Below are 23,112 nucleotides of genomic sequence, written 5' to 3' on the forward strand. Positions count from 1 at the left end.
GTGCACTGGTGAGTTAACAATACCGTTCTTGTTTTAACTAACTAACTTTTTCTTTCTATTATAAGCCACCCAATTTTCACAGTCAGTCAGCACATAAATGCTGGATTTAAATGCCACAGCAGAACTCTTATTATCTCTGTGCGCTGGTGGTTTGTGGGCCGGATGGATATGAAACTCCCGGGCTGAAAAATGTTCCCAGCACGCCCCTGATGTGTGCTATGACGTTCAGATGTGGCATGAAATTTTGGGTCACTAATTGATGATGTGTCAAAATTGGAAAGCGTCACAAAAGGTATGAAAATTAAAGGAAAAGGTGACAAGTCCAATTGAACATGTGAAGTGTGCATCAAAGGAAAAATTGCACGGAGCAGAAATACAGATCCAGATGAAAAGGCTAAAGATGTACTGGATCTTTTTCATGCAGACGTGGCTGAACCTGTGGAGCCAGCAGGGAAACATGGTTTCAGGTTTGCTCTTGCATTTCCAGATGACTATTCAGGAGCTACGTTCAGGTATTTTCTCAGAGCTCAGAGTGATGCTGTTAAAGCCACAGAGAGATTCACCGCTGATGTTGCCCCTTATGGCAAAAATTAAATGTATATGGTCAGATAATGGAACGGAGTTTACATCTTCTGTGCATCAGTCAGTGCTTCGTCAAAACTGCATCAGACATGAAACCTTAGCTCCATACTCGCCCCATCAGAATGGGACTGCAGAAAGAGGACATTATTTGAAATGGAAAGATGCATGTTAGTTGAAAGTAAATTACCCAGAGTTGTGCAAATATGCAGTACAGACTGCTGCTATGACAAGGATTACAACCCCAATTCCAATGAAGTTGAGACGTTGTGTAAAATGCAAAAAACAATACAATGATTTGCAAATCCTCTTCAACCTATATTCAATTGAATACACTACAAAGACAAGATATTTAATGTTCAAACTGATAAACGTTATTGTTTTTGTGCAAATATTTGCACACAATTCAAAGAAGCTGTGACAGTGGTATGTTTACCACTGTTACATCACCTTTCCTTCTAACAACATTCAATAAGCATTTGGGAACTGAGGACACTAATTGTTGAAGCTTTGTAGGTGGAATTCTTTCCCATTCTTGCTTGATGTACGACTTCAGTTGTTCAACAGTTTGGGGTCTCTGTTGTAGTATTTTGCGCCACACTTTTTCAATGGGTGACAGGTCTGGACTGCAGGCAGGCCAGTCTAGCACCCGCACTCTTTTTACTACAAAGTCATGCTGTTGTAACACGTGCAGAATGTGGCTTGGCATTGTCTTGCTGAAATAAGCAGCGACGTCCCTGAAAAAGACATTGCTTGGATGGTAGCATGTGTTGCTCCAAATCCTGGATGTTCCTTTCACCATTGATGGTGCCATCACAGATGTGTAAGTTGCCCATGCCATGGGCACTAACACACCCCCATACCATCACAGATGCTGGCTTTTGATGTTAGCTCTGGTAACAATCTGGATGGTCTTTTTCCTCTTTTGTCCAGAGGACACGACATCCATGATTTCCAAAAACAATATGAAATGTTGACTCATCAGACCACAGCCCACTTTTCCACTTTGCGTCTGTCCATTTCAAATAAGCTTGGGCCCAGAGAAGGTGGTGGCGTTTCTGGATGTTGTTGATGTATGGCTTTCTCTTTGCATGGGAGAGTTTTAACTTGCACTTGTAGATGTAGCGACAAACTGTGTTAGCTGACAATGGTTTTCTGAAGTGTTCCTGAGCCCACACGGTAAGATCATTTACACTAGGGGTGCCCAACCTTTTCTGAACCAAGATCTACTTTTAAAGTTAACAATGTATCGAGATCTACCGAGCCATACGGAACGCCACAGCGTAGCCGCAATATATTGTGCACCAACATAATAACACAATTTTCTGGCAGGTTTTAACAATCATGATGCATCATTGAAGTAAATGTGCATGGTAGAATAGAATAAGCACAAGTAGGCCTAGGACTGGCCTCAAGTTGGAAAAGTTGTTCCCTACCTTAGTGGGACTTCTGGCCCGAGAGGAGGAAGCTGGTCTCTCATAGTCCGGACAGTAGGAGCTGAGTGCAGCTGTAAGCAGGCACTCAGGCACTCTGTCTAGATTAGATTCTAGATTTGGACATTCATGTCAGGTGTTGCTCTGGATTTGAGCTCAATGTCATTTTTCAGTGTGAGGATCCAGGTTGAAGAGTGATGCCACTTTGGACGATATACAGTCTACATCTATATTTTCCCCAAATGGAAAACAGAGAAAACTGACAACAGGCTCTTTGGATGCAAAGTCAGTGAAGCACCTATCAAATTCTGACAAGATGCTCTGCACGTGATCATCATAACGTGGACTCTTAGGCTCGACGGTCTTTGTCCTGATACTTAAGTTCTGTGTCCATGTGTGGAAAGTTCTGCAGGTCACACTGTTGCAACCTGCTTGACAGCACATGTAATATACTTTTAAACTTGCCTTCAAATCCAAAAACTGTGCATATTCAACATGATTTGAATGTTTCAGAAATTCTTTAATTTCAGACAGAAGACCATTCCAAAAAGGGCTGGACCAAAAGGCACAGGATGCACAGGAGCCAAAAAGATCCCAGGAGTGTGCAGGAGGCCTGAAAAAACCCGCTTGTGTGCCGTGATGGCTGCTGTGTCAATTTTATTACGTTACTAAGCCATATATATAGATTTATAACACAAAACTGCCAAAAGGGGTAATAGACATAAGTGTAAAGATGACTGAATATATCATCAGAGCAGTAAATTGATCAGTCCATGTGAACGTCGTGCAGAACGCAGCTGCGTTCACATACGGTCAGAAATTAAAGGACTTTTTTGTTGTTTCAAACTCAGCAGTTGCTTGTGGCAGGTGCATGGTTTTTGTATTATTTTTGGTAAAAAAAAAAAAATTGTATACACACAAAAGATTAATTCTGGCCTATATAAGGTGCCTGAGGCCAGTGAAGCTGACCCCCCACCCACATTAAAAAAAAAAAAATCCAAGCAAACAAGCTGTAATTTCCAACGGTACCTGAACGCAGCAGCAGCAGCGATCTGCACGGTGTTCACACGGACTAATCAATTTACTGTTCTGATATATTCAACCATCTTTACACTTATATTTATTACTCCTTTTGACAGTTTTGTGTTATAAATCAATATATATATGGTTTAGTAACGTAATACAGTGATAAAACAGCCACCATACCTCTGCTGAGACACCTAACGTCTGTGTGCAGCAGATGTGTCTCCTCTAGCTGCGAACAGAATAAATGCTTCCTCAGAATCCTGGCCCGAACAGAACACTGCATCTTGTTCGACACATTCACCACTCTTCATATTTATGGATCATGAATCATTGTGCTGCTCGCCAACGTTTCAGTTCCTGGACTTTTTGACCGAGCAGAGGAGATTTAGCCGGTTTAGCATTAGAAGTTAGCATCATATTTCTTGTGAATCGTCTGAAAAGCTGCTCCAAATTCCCTTTCTTCAGTAAAGCCACATTTGCATGGCAGATAAGACAGGTGGATTTGCCATTCGAATAGATGAAAAAATAATACAAGATCAAAATTACAATTCTTGTTATCTACCATAGAAGAAGAGCTGTTCTACTCTGGCGTTTAACGGCAGCCGGCATCCTTGTTGGTGCATTGCTGCCACCTGCTGCATCAGTCTGTTATAGCAGCACTAAATCCTGTCGAGTCCAGGGACAGATTTGTTTTTTTTCATGCGATCAACTGGAACTCAGCCCAGCGATCGACTGGTTGGGCATGCCAGATTTACACAATGATGTCGGTTTTTAATGCAGAGCCGCCTGAGGGATCGAAGGTCACGGGCATTCAATGTTGGTTTTCGGCCTTGCCACTTACGTGTAGAAAGTTCTCCAGATTTTCTGAATCTTCTGATTATATTATGGACTGTAGATGATGGAATGCCTAAATCCCTTGCAATTGAACATTGTTCTTGAACTGTTGGACTATTTTTCCACACAGTTGTTCACAAAGTGGTGATCCTCGTCCCGTCTTTGCTTGTGAACAGCTGAGCCTTTTGGGGATGCTCCTTTTATACTCAATCATGACACGTTTCTGTGTAGGCTCTCAGTTGTCCAGGTGGTTTCCATAGTAGAGAAGCTTGAATCTTCGACTGGACTGGGTTGCTTGACGTGAGGACGTTTCGTTTCAAATCACAGAAGCTTCCTCAGCTAAAATTCTTGCTCTGGTAGTCTGACTTCTGTCTTGACTCTTGTAGAGAAAAATAAACCAGAAGCCAACAAAAGCTGGAGTTTTTTAACCTAACCAGACCCCACCTACGGAGAGGCTGACTGCTATAGGCTAGTGACTAAACAATAGCTCTAATTAGCACCTATTGTGCTCTAGTTAGCACTCTCCACTCTCTACACTACATTGCTCTAAGAGCAATGTAGTGTATCATATCAGATGTCAGGAAAACTGTAATGAACACTACATAGGTGAGACGAAGCAACTTTTACACAAGAGGCTATACCAGCACCGCAGAGAGGTCGCCAGTGGACCTCAGTCTGCAGTTCATCTCCACCTGAAAGACACTAACCACACGTTTGAGGACAAGGAAGTTAAAATCTTAGCCAGAGAGAAGAAATGGTTTGAGAGAGGTGTCAAGGAAGCATTCTTTGTAAAACAGTTGAAACCCAGCCTTAACCGCGGAGCGGGTCTCAGACACGCTTTGTCCCCTGTTTACAATGTGGTACTCAGGTCAAAGCAGTTTCAGTCTTTTGTTCATGGTAATGAGTCATTCACATCATCAGGAGAGAGTCGTCAAGGGAGCCATCAGGGGAGGCTTCTGTCCTGTCATTAGGAGAGTGCTAACTAGAGCACAATAGGTGCTAATTAGAGCTATTGTTTAGTCACTAGCCTATAGCAGTCAGTCTCTCGGTAGGTGGGGTCTGGTTAGGTTAAAAAAAACTCCAGCTTTTGTTGGCTTCTGGTTTATTCTTCTCTACAAGAGTCAAGACAGAAGTCAGACTACCAGAGCAAGAATTTTAGCTGAGAAAGCTTCTGTGATTTGAAGCGAAACGTCCTCACGTCAAGCAACCCAGTCCAGTCAAAGATTCAAGCTTCTCTACTATCAATCATGACACTCACAATTAGTGTCCTCAGTTCCCAAACGCTTATTGAGTGTTGTTAGAAGGAAAGGTGATGTAACACAGTGGTAAACATACCACTGTCCCAGCTTTTTTGAAATGTGTTGCAGGCATCCATTTCAAAATGAGCAAATATCTGCACAAAAACAATAAACTTTATCAGTCTGAACATTAAATATCTTGTCTTTGTGGTGTATTCAATTGAATATAGGTTGAAGAGGATTTGCAAATCATTGTAGTCTGTTTTTTATTTACATTTCACACAACATCCCAACTTCATTGGAATTGGGGTTATAGGTGCTATAACAGACGTCTTGAACAAACCCCATATTACTTTCTAACTGGGAAAAAACCAGACTTGTCTAAAATAAGAGCTTTTGGCTCAGAATACTTTGCATATAAATACAAAAACAGCCCTGCATCTCTAGTCTTTTATCCAAACACAGGAAAAGTGTTGAAAAACCAACTGGTGAAGTTTGTAACAAAGAAAAAAAAGTGAACAAATGAAGCAGTGCTTCAATCAGCTGGCTCAATGGTTCTTTGATTCGCTGCTCTTCAGAAGTGGCAAGTCCGCGGATCGTCCTCCGTTCTGTTGGCACAGCTGTGCCACTCTCTGCCGAGACAGAGTCCAGTCAGAATTAATAAATTCAAAACAAATTTCCACTTTAAATAAAATGACACCGCTTTCAAAACTCTGTAATACAGACAAACTACAATCCACTAAAACTTTTCTTCCTCCCAAAATGAGACGTCCTGTGTTGTTTATGAATTTGTTTATTTCTATTTATGTCCAGAGATCAAGGATCCACCATATAGAGTTTATTATGTCCAGAGTTTAAGGATCCAGTAGCCAATTTCATATTTATTTACTTTAAGACTCAATAAAATGTTGTTGACATAGAAAACTGTAAACGCCTACTTTTAGTACACAGAAAATTCACAAGAGGTATCGATAAGGAATCGGATCGATAATGGTATCGATATCTATAAAATCTTATCAATACACATCCCTAGTGCACACACAGAACTGCTGCATTTAATGACTAACACAGGTGAACTCCAGCCTGATGCACAGATGCACACACCGGCCGGACTGTGCAGGAGTGTCTTCTTTTGGACTGCATTTAAAAAATGTGACATCTTGAATGGATGCTGTGAATTGAAAACCCACACTTTAAAGGGACCAAGTGTGGGAGGGCTGGAGGTTTGGACCAAACCCATGCCTAAACGTGCACCAATATCGCGTTACATGGCGCTACATGGATCATATGTGGCTTGACGTGAATCATATATGGCGACACGAGCCATTTGAGGCTGGATGGAGCTCAAATGACAGGTCAGTCGTGGCTCACTAGAGGTTGATACCTGGCACATGCAAGGTACTTTGAGGCACACAGAGGCTTCTTCGTAGCAGATACGTGATAGATTTATACGTGGATCATTATTCAAATAATCACTGAAATTTCTGGCAAATCCATATGTGGCTCATTATTCCTGGCTTTATTATTTGGTGGGACCATGGCTTAAGCCTTTAGGTCTCTGTCTTCAAAGACTCTTTTCCCATGTATGGCATATGCTCCAATGACACAACTCGGGTAATGGGCAACTTCCAAATCTACGTCAGCTTTGGAGGAGAGAAGATTATCGATGTACAGAAAGTGATCAAGATTTTCAAGAGTAGTACTGTCTGCTTTTATGGTGGGTGGGGTTGATAACTGGCTACGTGGAGGCTGGTGTAAAACCTGGGTCTTTCTGATGGTTAAAGGTTGAACTAGCACTCGGTATGGCTTGGCAAAGGCATTCAGGATGCTTGGAGTGTGCTACAGTAGCATTATCACTGGCATACTGAACCTGTATACTGGTGATTACTCATGGCTTTTGCTTGTGGTTTTGTGTGTGTGAGTGAGTGAGTGAGTGAGTGAGTGAGTGAGTGAGTGAGTGAGTGAGAGAGATATTACAAACACACCCACGTATAGACACAATGTCAAGTAGGTAGATCAACGGAGTTGTGCTTCCAACTTAAGGTTGATTTTCACTCACGCTACCTGTCTGTGTCTTTGGAAAAGAAACTATCTGCATCATCTCATTCCACCAGCTGTCAATGGGTACCGGCCTTGGCCGGGAAGTAACCTGAGTTCACTCTCACAGTGCTTCATGCTACAGAATTCAGGGATAATCAATTTTTCAATTTCAATTTATTTTCATTTATATAGCACCAAATCACAACAAAGTTGCCTCACGGCGCTTCACACAATAAGGTCTAACCTTACCAACCCCCAGAGCAAGCACACAGAATCAAATCAAATCAAAAATGTGAGCATTATGAACTTAACTGTAGAAACTAAGAAGAACTATAGGTAATGTGCAATGCATTACAACACTTTATAAGTTACTGTTCTTAAAGCTATGGTTTTTAAAATATATAAATGTATGAAATTAGACTTGCAATTTTAATCAACTTATTTCAATTGAACTGTACATGTAGTTTTTTTTTTTTTACTGTGTGCCTTCCTTTGACTGAGTTTGTTTAAGATAGCGTTTATGCTCAGATCATGTCAGTGTCCTCTTGCTTTCTTTTGTCCAGTCTGTGTCTTGTTGTTGTAGTAGTTAGTGACCCATATGTAATGTAGTCTGTTATTGTATTGTAAGCTCCTGTGATGTTTGTGTGTTTTTAACTGTAAATTGTTTAATTTTTATAGTCTGTCAGGGACTACAGATGGAAATTAGCCCATGGCTATAATCTGACAAATTTACACTTTGTGTTCATTAATATGTGTTGCCCCTTTTAAATAAAGAAAATTAAAACAGGCAACAGTGGTAAGGAAAAACTCCCTCTGATGATATGAGGAAGAAACCTCAAGCAGACCAGACTCAAAGGGGTGACCCTCTGCTTGGGCCATGCTACCGACACAATTTAGAAAACAAGCTGCAATCAATGACACCAATGGGCCTCAGGACCTATACTGGACTTGTTTTCATAGTTCCTGTAAAGACACCATGCTCAATAATATAATATATTTCCACTGAATATGTGGCACAGCATATTCCTTGCAGGGGTAGTGGCCGAGCGGTTAGTGCACTTGCTTTCGGTGCGGCAGGTTCCCGGTTCAAATCCCACCCTGCCACCTTTCTTCATGTAATGTGGAGTTGTGTCAGGAAGGGCATCCGGCATAAAACTTGTGCCAATTCAACGTGCATATCCACCTCGGATTTTTCTGTGGCGACCCAGAGTGCCAACAAGGGAGCAGGTGAATGGTCTTACTATGTGGCAAAGCATATTATTGGGACCCAGCTTAGGGCACTTGCAGACATTTACCAGGCCTGCTGTCCCGCTGGCTGTAAAAGTTTGCGATCCAACACACCCTGGTTACCAACCTGCTGCTGTCATATCTGCACGGAATAGTTATTTGCCGTTTTTAATTTTTGATTATTCATTGGCTGTTTTAATCTTCCATGTTTATTTGTTGTAGATGTACTATATCTCAGGAAGTGCCTCCCAAATTTCATTACAGTGTTGTCCCAACCCTTCAATATGATGACAACAAAGTCTGTTGTTAGGTTCTTTTATCACGGTGAGATCTCCAAAAAATTGGATAGAAAACGGACTTCAAAGTTTAGATGTTGTATCGTAAAGAGTTGTTACACTGATACATAGTTATCTCAGTGCTGGGATCTTGAACCAGTCGCATGCAAACACATGCAACAAAGAACCTCGACTTCCTTTGTTCTCTAACTTTTATTACTTCAGCCTAAGCCACTCCCATATGGGCGGTCTTAACTTGGCTTGAATCAGTGTCTATGTGAGATGGGTGCAAAGTGTAGTGAAAATAGTCGCTGTCTGTTCGCGGTGTGTTCATGGTTGTTATGTAAAAATGTTATAGTGTGTATATATGTATGTAGTGTAATTTCACGCAATAAAACAGTGTTCCATCATGCTGATTCTTTTTCCAAACTGACATGAATACTTTGGTTTTATCAATTAAACATATATAAAAGATCAGATGGTTTTATCAATTAGACAGCTGTAAAAGGATCTGATAGTTTTACCAAATACAAGGACATTTTGTGCGCCAGCAATTTTAAAAAGCAGTTAAGTTAAAATCAGATAGTTACAAGGACATTTTGGATGTGCATCAGCCATTTTGTGTTATGCACCATGGAACACTCTTACACTATCGTACATGAAACCAGTGTTACCTTTAACTGGACTAACAGATTCCTTATGGGAGCGCTCTGTCATCTTCTCGTCAGTTTCCATTTGGATCAGGACTGGACTGTGTTCTGCAGGAGCTTCTTTCTGGTGCTCAGCTCCAACCTGAATCTCTGGACTGATACAATGGCACAATGGTGAAGATATGCTCCAGAGGACATCATCTCTTCCACCACAGAGACAAATATCAGTGATTCTAGTTTTTAACCTAATTTGACAACAAACACAGTGCAAACTGATGTTTGACATTTTCTGAATGATAAGGATCTGAAAGCAGAAAAAGAAAGTTGGCAAGAACTGTGAAAAGAATCAGTCAGCAGTCACCTCGTCTGGCTCCCCATTTAACTTGGACTTCAGAGACCTGCACGCTATACAGGAGCCACCAACAGGCTTGGGTCTAAGGACCTCAGAGACCTGCTCGCCATGCAGGAACCACCAACAACCTTTGGCCAGATGACTTCAGAAATCTGCTCATTATACAGGAACAACCAACAAGCTTAGGTGTAAGGACCCCAGAGACCTGCTGGTTCTACAGAACCAACTACAGGCTTTGGCCAGAGGACCTCAGAGAATTGCTCGTTATACAGGAACCACCAACAGACTTGGTGATAACAACCCCAGAAACCTGCACATTACACAGGAGCGACCAACAGGCTTTGGCCAGAGGACCTCAGAGACTTGCTCGTTATACAGGAACCAATAAGAGATTTGGGTCTAACGACCCCAAAGACCTGCTCATTATACAGGAACCTGGCAATTGTTGAGGATCTCAGATAGATAAATGCACAGTTAAAACATGAGACACTGACTAAGATAGCTTGTTTTCTCGCCAGTGTTTCTTTGTTCATGAATGTACATTATGAATTATAATTCAAATGTTCTACATTTTTTGTTTTTTAGTACAAGCAGGTGAGCTACCTACTTTGTTTCCAAACTATTATTTAATATACAATGGGATAAAATAAGTACTGAAAACAACATCATTTTTCTCAGTAAATATACAGTGAGGAAAATAAGTATTTGAACACCCTGTGATTTTGCAAGTTCTCCCACTTAGAAATCATGGAGGGGTCTGAAATTTTCATCTTAGGTGCATGTCCACTGTGAGAGACATAATCAAAAAAAAAAAAAAAAAAAAAAATCCCACTCCTCCATACAGATCTTCTCCAAATCTTTCAGGTTTGGAGTTTCAGCTCCCTCCAAAGGTTTTCTATTGAGTTCAGGTCTGAAGACTGGCCAGGTCACTCCAGGACCTTGAAATGCTTCTTACGGAGCTCCTCCTTATTTGCCCTGGTTGTGTGTTTGGGGTCATTGTCATGCTGGAAGACCCAGCCATGACCCATCTTCAATGCTCTTACTGAGGGAAGGAGGTTGTTTGCCAAAATCTCGCAATACATGACCCCATCCATCCTCCTTTCAATACGGTGCAGTCGTCCTGTCCCCTTTGCAGAAGAGCACCCCCAGAGTATGATGTTTCCACCCCCATGCTTCACGGTTGGGATGGTTTTCTTGGGGTTGTTCTCATCCTCTAAACATGGTAAGTGGAGTTGATTCCAAAAAGCTCTATTTTGGTCTCATCTGACCACATGACCTTCTCCCATGCCTCCTCTGGATCATCCAGATGGTCACTGGTGAACTTCAAACGGGCCTGGACATGTGCTGACTTGAGCAGGGGGACCTTGCTGCCCTGCAGGATTTTAAACCATGACAGCACCATTTGTTACTAATGCAATCTTTTTTGACTGTGGTCACTGCTCTCTTCAGGTCATTGGCCAGGTCCTCCTGTGTAGTTCTGAGCTTACTCAGAATCATCCTTACCCCACAAAGTGAGATCTTGCATGGAATCCCAGGCCGAGGGAGATTGACAGTCATCTTGTGTTTCTTCCACTTTCTAATAAATGATCATAACAGTTGTTGTCTTCTACCAAGCTGCTTGTCTGTTGTCCTGTAGTCCATCCCAGCCTTGTGCAGGTCTACAGTTTTGTCCCTGGTGTCCTTAGACAGCTCTTTGGTCTTGGCTATGGTGGACAGGCTGGAGTGTGATTGACTGAGTGTGTGAACAGGTATCTTTTATACAGGTAACAAGTTCAAACAGATGCAATTAATACAGGTAAAGAGTGCAGAATAAGAGGGCTTCTTAAAGAAAAATTAACAGGTCTGTGAGAGCCAGAATTCTTGCTGGTTGGTAGGTGTTCAAATACTTATTTGCAGCAGTAACATACAAATAAATTATTTAAAAAAATCATACATTGTGATTTCCAGATTTTTTTTTTTTTAGATTATGTCTCTCACAGTGGACATGCACCTAAGATGAAAATTTCCGACCCCTCCATGATTTCTAAGTGGGATAACTTGCAAAACCGCAGGGTGTTCAAATACTTATTTTCCTCACTGTATTTGCAGCAGTAATATACAAATAAATTATTTAAAAAAAAAAAAATCATACATTGTGATTTCTGGATTTTTTTTTTTTTTTTTTTTTTTTTTTTTTTTTTTTTTTAGCTTATGTCTCTCACAGTGGACATGCATCTAAGATGAAAATTTCAGACCCCTCCATGATTTCTAAGTGGGAGAACTTGCAAAATCACAGGGTGTTCAAATACTTATTTTCCTCACTGTATTTGTAAAGGTGCTAGTGACATGGACTTTTCACCAAATGTCTGTAACAACCCAAATAATCCACACATACAAAAAAAAAAAAAAAAAGAAAACAAAAAAAACACTAAAACTAAAATGTATCAAAATTAAATTATGTGTAGTCATGTGAAATGACAAAGGTTAGGTGAATTGGAAACTTCATAATGCTTTTTTGCACCTCCATTTTTTCATGTGTTAAATATTTGTTTCCTGTGTCATTATTTATTTATTTAACCAGATTAGCCCCATTGAGATCGAGATCACTTTTGCAAGAGAGAGCTGGACAATTATGACGTTTCCAATTTCATGTCAATAGCACCTTTACAAATATATTTACTGAGAAACATGGTGACGTATTTAAAATTTATTTTGCCTGATGTATAATGCAATGTAATAACCAAGTGTGAAAAAACTAAATTTGTTATTTTCCAGTGTTTTCATGTTGAAACCTGTGAATACCGCTCATTTTTTAAAATGACTTTTGGTTATAATGCACAAAATATCATATCCTGTTTACTCCATGATTTAAAAACAATGCCCCCAAAATGTAGCTGTCAGTGTAGGACATGCTCCAATTTATATGAGAAAAATGAAACTTTTCTACCACTTGTCCTACTGACAAGTGGGCCAAAATGCTTCATGTCTATGCCTGCACATCTCTGATGAACACCGGTATTCACTGAGTTAAAAATTGAGTTTGCTTGAACTGCCAGGAGAACAGTATTTTCATCCACCTGTAGAACTTGATTGATTCATTGAATTTATTTGTATAAACATATACAAGACATGTAAATACAGGGTAATCCAATAAAGCAAAATTCATTTGTTTTCATTGTGGCCCAGAGATGTCACAGACTCAAATAACGAGATGGATTATGAATGTATATAATACATTCAAGATTAATATAAAAATATGATTATTTGCCCAATATATTTACACATTTTTAATGAGATAGTTACATATTTTACACAGATGGTAAACAAAAAGTTATATATCAAGTTAAAATAAAACAACTAAAAACACTAAAATGGGTTGTTCTTTAAGTTTTCTACGAGGTCTGTCAATAAAGTAACATGCCTATCTCGGCTTTCAGTGCTTACCAGTCGAGTGAGTATAAGAGAACTTGTGGAGAGCTGGACATGCCCAAACTTGTCGTCTAACACTCCGAAACGGAGGTGTTCCTTTGTCTCGCTTCATCAGCGAATCGGTCGTGATGCGCGAAGCCTCCGCGCGGCTTTCCATGACAAAATCTCTTGTTAAAAGTGAAATCTGCTGGAAAATGGCTGATGTCCAGCTCTTGTGATAACCAGAGAAAGAGCACACGACGGTCTCTTATCCACAGAGCCATCCGTTTAGAAATGGTCCGGTGGCTTGTGCCGCGTCGTTGCAGCTCGGAGCGCAGCGCGCCGAGCGTCCTTAAAGGGGTCCTTAAAGCTGTAGTAACAGTCCTTATTCTCTGTGAAGCCCGTAAAATTTTCACCAAAAGCCAGATAAATTTTTCGAATGGTTTCCAGGTGCCTGTCTCTAACAGCTTCTGAAAAAATTCTGATGGAAAAAAAGTTCTTTTCATTCCGCCATTTCCTGACAATGAAAATCCAACGAGGGGGCGGGATCACTCCTTCCCAAGGCGTGCTCACAGACGAATGACGTAACCGACAGGCGTGGAAAAACTCACGCATGCGCACGAGGGTTCAAGCATGTCTGACGTAAAAAAACATATGAATGAAATCCATATAGTTTTTGAAAAAAATAAAAGGACCGTTACTTTATTGACAGACCTCGTATATTTTGAAGCAGGTTTTTTTTTACCCTTCTTTTAAAACCAGATAAAGTATTTGACAGTTGTATTTGACTCAGCAGACTGTTCCACAATTTAACACCTGTCAACAAGAATGTTGAAGCACCAAAGGATTTGACTGATGGGATGACCAAGGATGAGATCTGGTATTTCTAATGTGAAATGTCAACATGAATTTAATGGGGGGGGGGGGGGGGGGGGTAGATAGTTGGGAGCTATCTATCCTAAAAGTGTGAATTAATTTGAGTTGTTGAACCCTGTACTCCACCAGAAGCATAACGACCGTCAAAATTCAGGAAGCCCAACGTGGGTCCTGGGGTGAGCATCTCGGAGTAAGTCTATTATTTTGTTCTGCACTACCTACAGCTTGTCCTGATATTTCTTGGTCAGTCCAGAGTACCAAGATGAACTAGCAAAGTCCATATAACACTATACAAGTGTTGACACCAGCAGCCGTTTTGTTTAAATGTCAAATTGTTTGGCCTGTCTGTACAAGAATTTTAATTTTGCATTAGATTCAATGATAATACTATCAGATATCTGATCTCCACTAATCACCTGATCAAGGGCTAGACCAATGTATTTCACACAGGATTTACTATTAATGGTTTCCCAGTCGCTACTTTCACATCTGCAGTTGGTTCAAAATGCCGCTGCATAATTTTTGACAGGAACTTGAAAGCGAGATCATATAACTCCTGTACTGAACCCACTAAAGTGACCCCCGCCTCTTCCACCACTATAGATCTCATCATAGTATCAGATCCCTATAAAATCTCCAATAGTATGATGTCACAGAGAGATTTAGGTTTCAAGTTGTATTTTATATTCATGTATTTAAATGTATGTTTTAATAGATGTTTTAATGTACAGCACTTTGTGTCAGCAGTTGTGTTAAAGTGCTTTATAACTAAAATTGGTATGGTATGGTATGATAGGATTGATTCTGTCTTCCCCAAGTGTAGAGATAGTTTATCGATTAACCATTCCCTAACAGACCCGAGTTCCAAGCTTAGGGTTTGCTGAATTTCCATGATATCTTTGCCAGCAACAATTAAGGTAGAATCATCAGCATATAAGAGTGTCTTACAAGTCACTGCTGAGGGCATATCATTCACGTAAATCAGGAACAGCAAGGAGCCAAGAATAGAGACACTGATAAAGTTATTCAGTGGTTGATCTGGTACACCTTTCATTTTGTAATTCATATTAAAAATCACCCGACATTATACACTCTGTGGATACAACACCATTGTAGGTTAAACAAGACTTCTTGAATTTGTCATAAAAGTCACTCTGTTTTGTTGGTTGATATAAAATATCAGTCAGTATGGGTTTAGTCTTTGGCAAAAGGATTTCAAACCATACAGCCTCCAAGCCTACTTCTAGCTCTGGTCGTCGGTTGAATGCAATGTCACACCGGATATACCCAGCAACACTACCTCCCGCTTTATTAGGATCCTTTTGCAGCATCAGATACCCAGGACTCTCCATTTCAGCATTGGATGTGCTGTTATCCAGCCAGGTCTCCGTCACACCAACCACAGCAGGGTGGTTTCATAAGCACGAAGTTTAATCTCCCCGAGCTTAGGTGATAGGCTTCTGACGTTCACATGGAGAAATGTCAAACCTTTCTGATGGAAGTGGCTGCAGTGGGAACATGGGCCTGGTGGTGGGTGGCTGAAGCTGGAACCCGGTCCTGGTGGTGGGTGGCTTTAGCCGGAACCTGGTCCTGGTGGTGGGTGGTTGTAGCGAGAATCTGGGTCTGGAGGTGGGTGGCTGTAGCTGGAACCTGGGTCTGGTGGTGGGTGGCTGTAGCTGAAACCTGGGTCTGGTGGTGGGTGGCTGTAGCTGTAGCCTGGGCCTGGTGGTGGGTGGCTGTAGCAGGAGCCAGGACCTGTTGGTTGTGTTGTGCTAACTTTGCCTTTTCGCCTGCTCTGGATCAGTGAACTTCAGGCTTGGAAACAGCACTGAGCACGTTGACTAGTTTTATCTATTCTTTAAATCCATTCTTTCCTTCTTGCTGTTCTACAATGTGTTTGTTTCAACCAACTCAAATATCGCAGCATTAGCAACATTTAGCCACTGTTTCAGAGACGACGACTAAACCGTTGCTTAGTTGCTTTTTGTTTATCCCAGCGCTGCTACTCCTGCCGCTCTGTCCGCCATAGAGGGACTTCTGCCTCAATACCACAGATCTTCAGAGCTCTCCTCACCTTCATCTGTTTAACTGCCTTTACAGATCTCATTATCAGTTTATGGTTAATTGTGGATAGAGGATCAACCAACAGAACTTTGGTATTGTCGGAGTCAAATATCCTGGCAAGATGCCAGGCCAATAGAACAGTACAACAGAGAAATCTGTAGGACTGATCATCACCTGCCATGACTGTGGGGGTCGAGCTGTAGGTTTGGAGGAACAGAGTTCTTTGATTCCTCTGTAAGCAGTCACTAGACCAGATATTGAGTACCGTGTGATCAAGTGACTGACCATTTTAATTCACAGAAACATGTCCTTGTTCACTCTCAGGGCCATCATAGCCTGGAATTCAAATCAAGCTATTTATTATGTCTTCTCTGGATGAAATTCAGGAGTTCCCACAGATATGAAAAAATCTCCTTCAATGGACAATGGGAAACCCAACACAATCTACAGAAACTTTCGGGGAACTGGTTGGACTAAAAATCTACATTCCAATCAGATCAGTAGTTGCATCCATGTCTATAGGTCCTCCCCTAGGATTGGATGCAAACACCCACAATATAATCTGATCTTAAAGGTCTGACCAAATTTAATCATAAACATGATACTTCCATGGGTCATAGAGCTTTCTCTTATCATGCCCCTGTTCTGTGGAATGATCTCTCTGCGTCACTAAAACAGTCAGATTCTGTAGAGACTTTCAAGTCCAGACTTAAGACACACTTATTTTCCCTTTCGTATGGCTAGCATACTGGCATATTGTGTTACTATGCTTTTTAGTTTTTTTTTTTTAATATCTTACTGTGCTTTTTGTAATCTTTTAATTCATTTTATTTATTTTTTTATTGTTTTGTGTGAAGCACCTTGAGGCGACTCTGTTGTGATTTGGTGCTATATAAAATGAATACACTGAATAGAATTGAATTCCACAGACCCTACATTTCTGCTAAAGCCTCCAGTGTATTTCCATGAGAACATGATCAATCTTTTTTGGAACACTGCTGGTACCATGTTCAATGATTCCATTCTGGATGATGAAACCAGCACCTCACCGGTACCTGCTTTGTCGTCCAGATTATCTTTTTCTTTTGACCTTTGATCTTCATTCCTTTCCTTTTTTTTCCAACTCCACATGCTCCCTGCTCTCACTTGCCAAGAACAATACGTCATAATCCACAGTAGCAAACCACTTCCTCTGTCATTCAGTCCATGACTGGACCAAACAGGGCTCAACTCGGGCAAAGTACTGAACTTCTTCTCTGCTGCCTGCCAAAGGTAAAATCACACTGCTGCCTCCTTCAGAACATCTCCAGAACCCAGCAAAGCACTCCTCTGGGTTAGTGACCCAACACATAAATCTGCAGACATTTTCCTGCAGAGGAAACTGAAATAAATGAATAAACAAAATGCTCACTCAATCTATTGGACCTAAAAACCAACTGATCTGTACTCCAAAAATATTAGTGTTTAAGCTTGTAGTTTACCCAGTGAACAGAAATAAAGCCAAACTTTAGTGCTGCATTTTTTTTGGATGGTGCGTCATTTGACACGAATCATTTTGATGAGAGGATTCAGAAAGTATCTCATGAAAAGAAACAACTCTTTCAGAAACCAAAATTCCAAGCAAATCAAGGCTGACCGGAATACTCGCAATTACTGAACAAAACAGTCAGAAGTATGGACCTGTTCTCGTGCTGGACAGAAGTTCCTGAGGCCACAGAAGCTGCTCTACTTTCGGTCTTCTCCACTTTGAGGAACTCTGCAGCTTCTGGAGTGGGCTTTGAGTGGTCAATTGGAGAGGTGTCTTTTCCTGCCTTCCACAGCATGTAGCGCTCAGGCTGAAACCGGTGTACAAACCTATCCATGGAGACCTTCACTGAGTCTTGGCGGCAGGAACACTAGAATTAAAGCACAGAAGAACATTTTAGATAATACGCAGCAGCAGAGAAGATGAACCAATACATGGATGACCTCATCACCAGTGGGTATTGTGAAAATGTCATGAATGTTGTGTTAAAATCATGTGTGCCTAGCTCACAGAGCTGGATGTGTCCAGTGGTGGGCACAGCTAACCAGAAACTTAGCTGTGATAACCGCTAACTTCTAAAAAAAAAAAATTTAGCAGACGTTACAGCTAACCGCTAACTTTTAGTATTGATGCCGGTACAACGGCAGCTACTGACAAGCCAGTTTTGAGTTTAAAGGACATGTCGCATTGAAAACATTACAATTTAGATTTAGGCTGTTAGTGGCCATCCGGTGAGCCACCGGGATTACTTTGTGCCCTTCCGTGACCGGTTTTAAAGTATATGGCATTCACAGCAAACAGCTACGGAGACTTCAGAAAACAAAATATTCCTGAGTACTTGAGTGTTTCTGACAGGTGACATAGTTACTAGAAGCGTCCCAACGTGTGCTTCAATGAGCTGAGGCACAGATTAATTCCAAAGTTTACACAAGTATGATGTTGTGTTATGATGATTCGTTTTCAGTGGTGGGCACAGCTAACTAAAAAGTTACCTTCGATAACTGGTGGAGTTTACAAATAAATGTGCTTTTGTAAAATATGTCATTTTTCTCATTTGTATAAAAAAAGAAATTTTCAAGATCCCACTAGACAGCGCCTAAGTGCACGTGCAATGACATCACAACATCATAATGACAGACAAGGTTTCTTTCAATTACAAGAACTGTCAAAAAACTTTCTCGTGTTTGGTTGGAGTTGTGTGGCGATAGGCATCACCGTTCGAATGCTTGAATAATGATGTCAGTCACACAAAGAAATCAAATAATAGTGAAAACGTTCGGTGCGGTGTCATAACGCATCAATCAGTCGCTCCGTGAGGCGTCATAACATCCGACTGGTTAGCGGCTCAGTGCGGTATTATAACAGATCAATCAGTCGCTCCGTGAGGCGTCATAACATCAAGCCTGGTTCACATGGCAAGATAATTAGGCCGATATCGGACCTGAACTTCGGACCTGAACTTCCCCTTCCGACAATCTTAAGGACGCCCCGACAATCGTGATGACGCTAAATATAATCTTATCAGATATTCCTGCCATGTGTGGTGTGTTAAGAAGGATGTGAGGAGCTAAATGTGACATGCAGCCAATCCGAAAGTGAGGTGTTTGACCTGGGAATGTTTGTGTGTGAAATCTGTTTGTGTGTGTTGTTTTTACCGTGTGGCTGACACCACACACTGTACAACTAAACCTGTCAGATCTATGATTTTTTTTTTATCTCCACGTGTGTGGTCTCTCAGGTTTTGGAAACCTACAGATAATTTTAAAATCCTGTGGTCAACAACACTGTGATATAACCAGTCACCAGTAGATGGCAGTGTTCTATGCATTTTGACATCGGTTATATCACACGGCCTGAATCACAATTTAACAGACTTTTCGGATTTCGGAGAAGCAACCTGGGCTTCTTCTGGCATTTTTACATAAAACAAACACAATAACAACATCTATAAACCCAGAGAATATACTAACAAGAGTTTTAGGAACAATATACAAAGAGTTTAATGCTGTCCCTGTGGAGCCTGATCAGAGCATCTCAAATGCATTTCTTCTGCCGTGAATACCCATAATGCACTGGGCACAGCATGTCCACACTAAAACATTCAAAATTAGTGCATTACTTTAAAAGTAAAACATATATCTGATATTTTCACTTTATAAAATTTCAGACGTGACGTTAATTTAAATAAGTTGTCTGAAATTAGTTTGGTGAAAATTTTACCCATAAGTTAAAACTGTATGCCTCTGGATGACTATTGCCAGCGTATTAGTATGGGGTCAAAAGAAATGGTCTTTTTTTTCTATGACCAATTCTCCTTTGCCTGCAGAGGATAGAGCAGTTTCTTCTAGAACCAGCTCTTCTCTGTTTGAAGAAATAAGCGTCAATAAACAGCTGACAAGCGGGTTAAAATGGCATAACAACCGATTTAACCTGCATGTCAGCTGTTTTTGTTTTTATTAAGGGATTATTCAACATTAATTCTCTTTTAAAAAGTTCCTTATAGAGATTGACAGTTTTATGACATTTGAGAGTCTACAAGCTTAATACTGATTATATATTGTTCAAATTCAGCCAGAAGTCTGTCTAAATTGGGGGTTAAAACAGCTGCTGTGTGCACACACACACACACACACACACACACACACACACACACACACACACACACACACACACACACACACACACACACACACACACACACACACACACACACACACACACACACACACACACACACACACACACACACACTCTCTCAAAGTAAATGGCTCCATTGAAAAGTACACAAGGCAAAAGATGAAAACAAAATCAACATTCCACTCACCCCAGTGTAAAGATTTCCAAATTAGTCTACAACAAAAACAAGCCCTCACGCACGCGTCATGATCGCAATTGCAATCGCCAGCCATGGAACGGTCCACTTCTCCTCACGGATCCACAGCCAAAGATCATTTTCAAGTTCCACTCGGCCAAAGAATAATGTCCAGGTCCAACTCGTTCTTGGGTTCTGATCACGCACACGGTCGGACGCGCATAATGTCTGATCGCAGGTCTGCCTTCAACTCAACTTCTGCCTGGATTGTGGCACATTAGATAGTCCATTAGCTCCTGAAAATAGCGTCTTCTGAGTTTTTCCAACAGGAGACATACCTCTGCGTGTCCAGGCACATCCATGATCACAGCAGCATCCAGCTGCCACACAAACAGCAGCATCACCACACTTTAAGTACCAAATCTGACAGACTCTGAAAAAGTTAAGATTTTTGGGGTGAAGTGTGTCATCTCCTCTGTGAATCCGAGCCACTGCTTTCGAAGAAAAGCTCAGAAGCTTCGTTATCAGACAGAATCACATTTTTTTTTGCTCTGTTCGACTCTGTCTGGGATGTTTCTGTTTTGCTCTTAACTACGTCACATGCAGAGAAATGCAGAGAATTGCAGGGAGAGATGTTTTATGGAAATGCACCTGTTTCCTCGCTTTGGGAGAGGAATAAAAAGTATCAGAAACCACCAATTATGAGCTCATGTGCGCTGAGAGATTTACAATCATGAGTACTCTGATGTTGCTAACTGGGACATTAAAACACATGCAACATGTCCTTTAAGCACCACTATCGCTTCTGAGCAAAAGCAAAGGCGATCACAAACGAGTCAGTTTTCCTGTCTTTTTGCGCCCTGCCCACTGCTGTAAGGGTCATTTACTTTCAGCATGGAACAGCACAGGCGTGTGCAGGAGACATCAGAAACAAAGCAGTTTTCACTTATGGACAGTTAATTGAAATTAAGGTCAACTCTTTCATTTTTACAAAGTGAAAAATCACACATATGTTTTAGTTTTAAAGTAATGCGCTAATTCTGACGGTTTGAGCATTAACAGAAACAGATGCCCAAAGGCATTATGAGAAAATAAGCCTCCTCTGATCACTGGTTGGTTGGATTACGTATTTGTTAAAAACCAACACACACACTACAGCAACTTGTGTGCTGGTTTTTACAAATAAAGACACGGACGAGGTATCCACGAGGCATACACAAGGCAGGCAAGAGAGATCCACAATGTAACAATGACACAGACACAAGGTATCAATGAAGCAGCCATGAGACATCCACGACGCAGGCACAAGGCATCCACGATGCAGGCACCAGGCATCCACGACAAAGGCACGAGGCAGGCACAAGGCAACCATGACACAGATATAAGGTATCAATGAAGCAGCCATGAGACATTCACGATGTCGCCACAAGGCAATTACAACGCAGGCACGAGGCATCCAGGAGACAGAACAGAGACATCCACAACACAGCTATGAGACATCCACCTTGCATGCACGAGTCATCCAGGACAGAGCCATGAGGCATGCACGATGTAGCCAAGAGACATCCAACCCCAATTCCAATGAAGTAGGGACGTTGTGTAAAATGTAAATAAAAACAGAATACGATTTGCAAATCCTCTTCAAACTACAGTATATTCAATTGAATAAACCATTTCAAAATGAGCAAATATTTGCACAAAAACAAAGCTTATCAGTTTGAACATTAAATATCTTGTCTTTGTGGTGTATTCATTTGAATATAGGATGAAGAGGAATTGCAAATCATTGTATTCCGTTTTTATTTACATTTTACACAACATCCCAACTTCACTGGAATTGGGGTTGTACACCATACCAAGTTAATTTATAAAGCACTTTAAAACAACCTCCGCTGACACAAAGTGCTGTACATTAACACATACATTTACATGAATGAATAAGAAATACAATTTAAAACTAAGTCTCACTGGTGCAGAAAAGCAAAGAGAAAAGATACTTTTTAAAATGAATTTTAACAATGGCCAATGAAGAGGCCTCTCTATCATACAAGAGCAAGATGTTGCACAATTTAGGAGCAAAAATAGAGAAAGCCCTATCCCCTTTGAGCTTCCTTCTGGATATTTCCAGGATGAAAAAGCTCAGTGAGGTAAGGTGGGGCAAAACAGTGAAGAGATTTAAAAACAAATATAAGAATTTTAAAATGAACCCTAAAATATACAGGCAGCCAATGAAGTGAGGCCAGTACATAAGTTATGTGTTCTCTCTTTAGAGTTCCTATCAGAAGTCGTGCATCGGCATTTTGAACAAGCTACACACGCTGTCAGGATTTGGATTTTTCATGCCTTGTTTGTATTATGTGCTCCGTTTGGTTATGCTGTTTTAGTTTTTCTAGGTTGTTTGCTATCTTGCTGGTCTTTTTCTGCTTAGGTTTTCTCTGTCCTTTTTTCTCTTCTCTTTTCCTTGGTGCTTGGTGGTGGCTGTTTCACTCTGTCTAGCCACAACCCTGCGCTGGTGTTTTCCACCCACACCTGTTCCCAATTTCTAGCTCATCACCTGGGTGTATTTAAGGTTCACTGGTCTCACTTGTCACTCACAGATCGATGGGCCTTGAGACTTCTTTCCAGCTCTTCTCCGTGTGTATACCTAAGTCCTGTTTTGCCTCATCGTTTTTTGACCGCCTGCCTGTGTACTCGACTCCGCCTCTGCCTGATGTACTGCTGCTGGTTTTGGACTGCCTTTACATGTCCCGACCTCTGCCTGAATCTCAACTAAACCTTTTTGAATTACAGAGCT

The 23,112-nt window shown here is 41.0% G+C and overlaps 1 protein-coding gene across 7 annotated transcripts in view; it reads right to left on the reverse strand.

Moving 5' to 3' along the window:
* LOC117518909 (lysine-specific demethylase 4A-like) overlaps positions 1 to 23,112 on the reverse strand; it is a 279,463-nt gene that overhangs the window by 196,028 nt on the left and 60,323 nt on the right. For 6 of the 7 annotated variants that reach the window (XM_034180171.1, XM_034180169.1, XM_034180170.1 and 3 more), the window contains 2 exons: positions 17,662 to 17,876; positions 9,327 to 9,457 (listed from right to left, as the gene is read on the reverse strand). In XM_034180171.1, coding sequence (XP_034036062.1) covers positions 9,327 to 9,457; positions 17,662 to 17,876 — 346 coding nt within the window. Of the gene's footprint in view, positions 1 to 5,476; positions 5,743 to 9,326; positions 9,458 to 17,661; positions 17,877 to 23,112 lie in introns of those variants that run through there. The other variant, XM_034180175.1, reaches the window with a different exon arrangement.

This window comes from Thalassophryne amazonica, chromosome 10, assembly GCF_902500255.1.
Source record: "Thalassophryne amazonica chromosome 10, fThaAma1.1, whole genome shotgun sequence".
NCBI lineage: Eukaryota > Metazoa > Chordata > Actinopteri > Batrachoidiformes > Batrachoididae > Thalassophryne > Thalassophryne amazonica.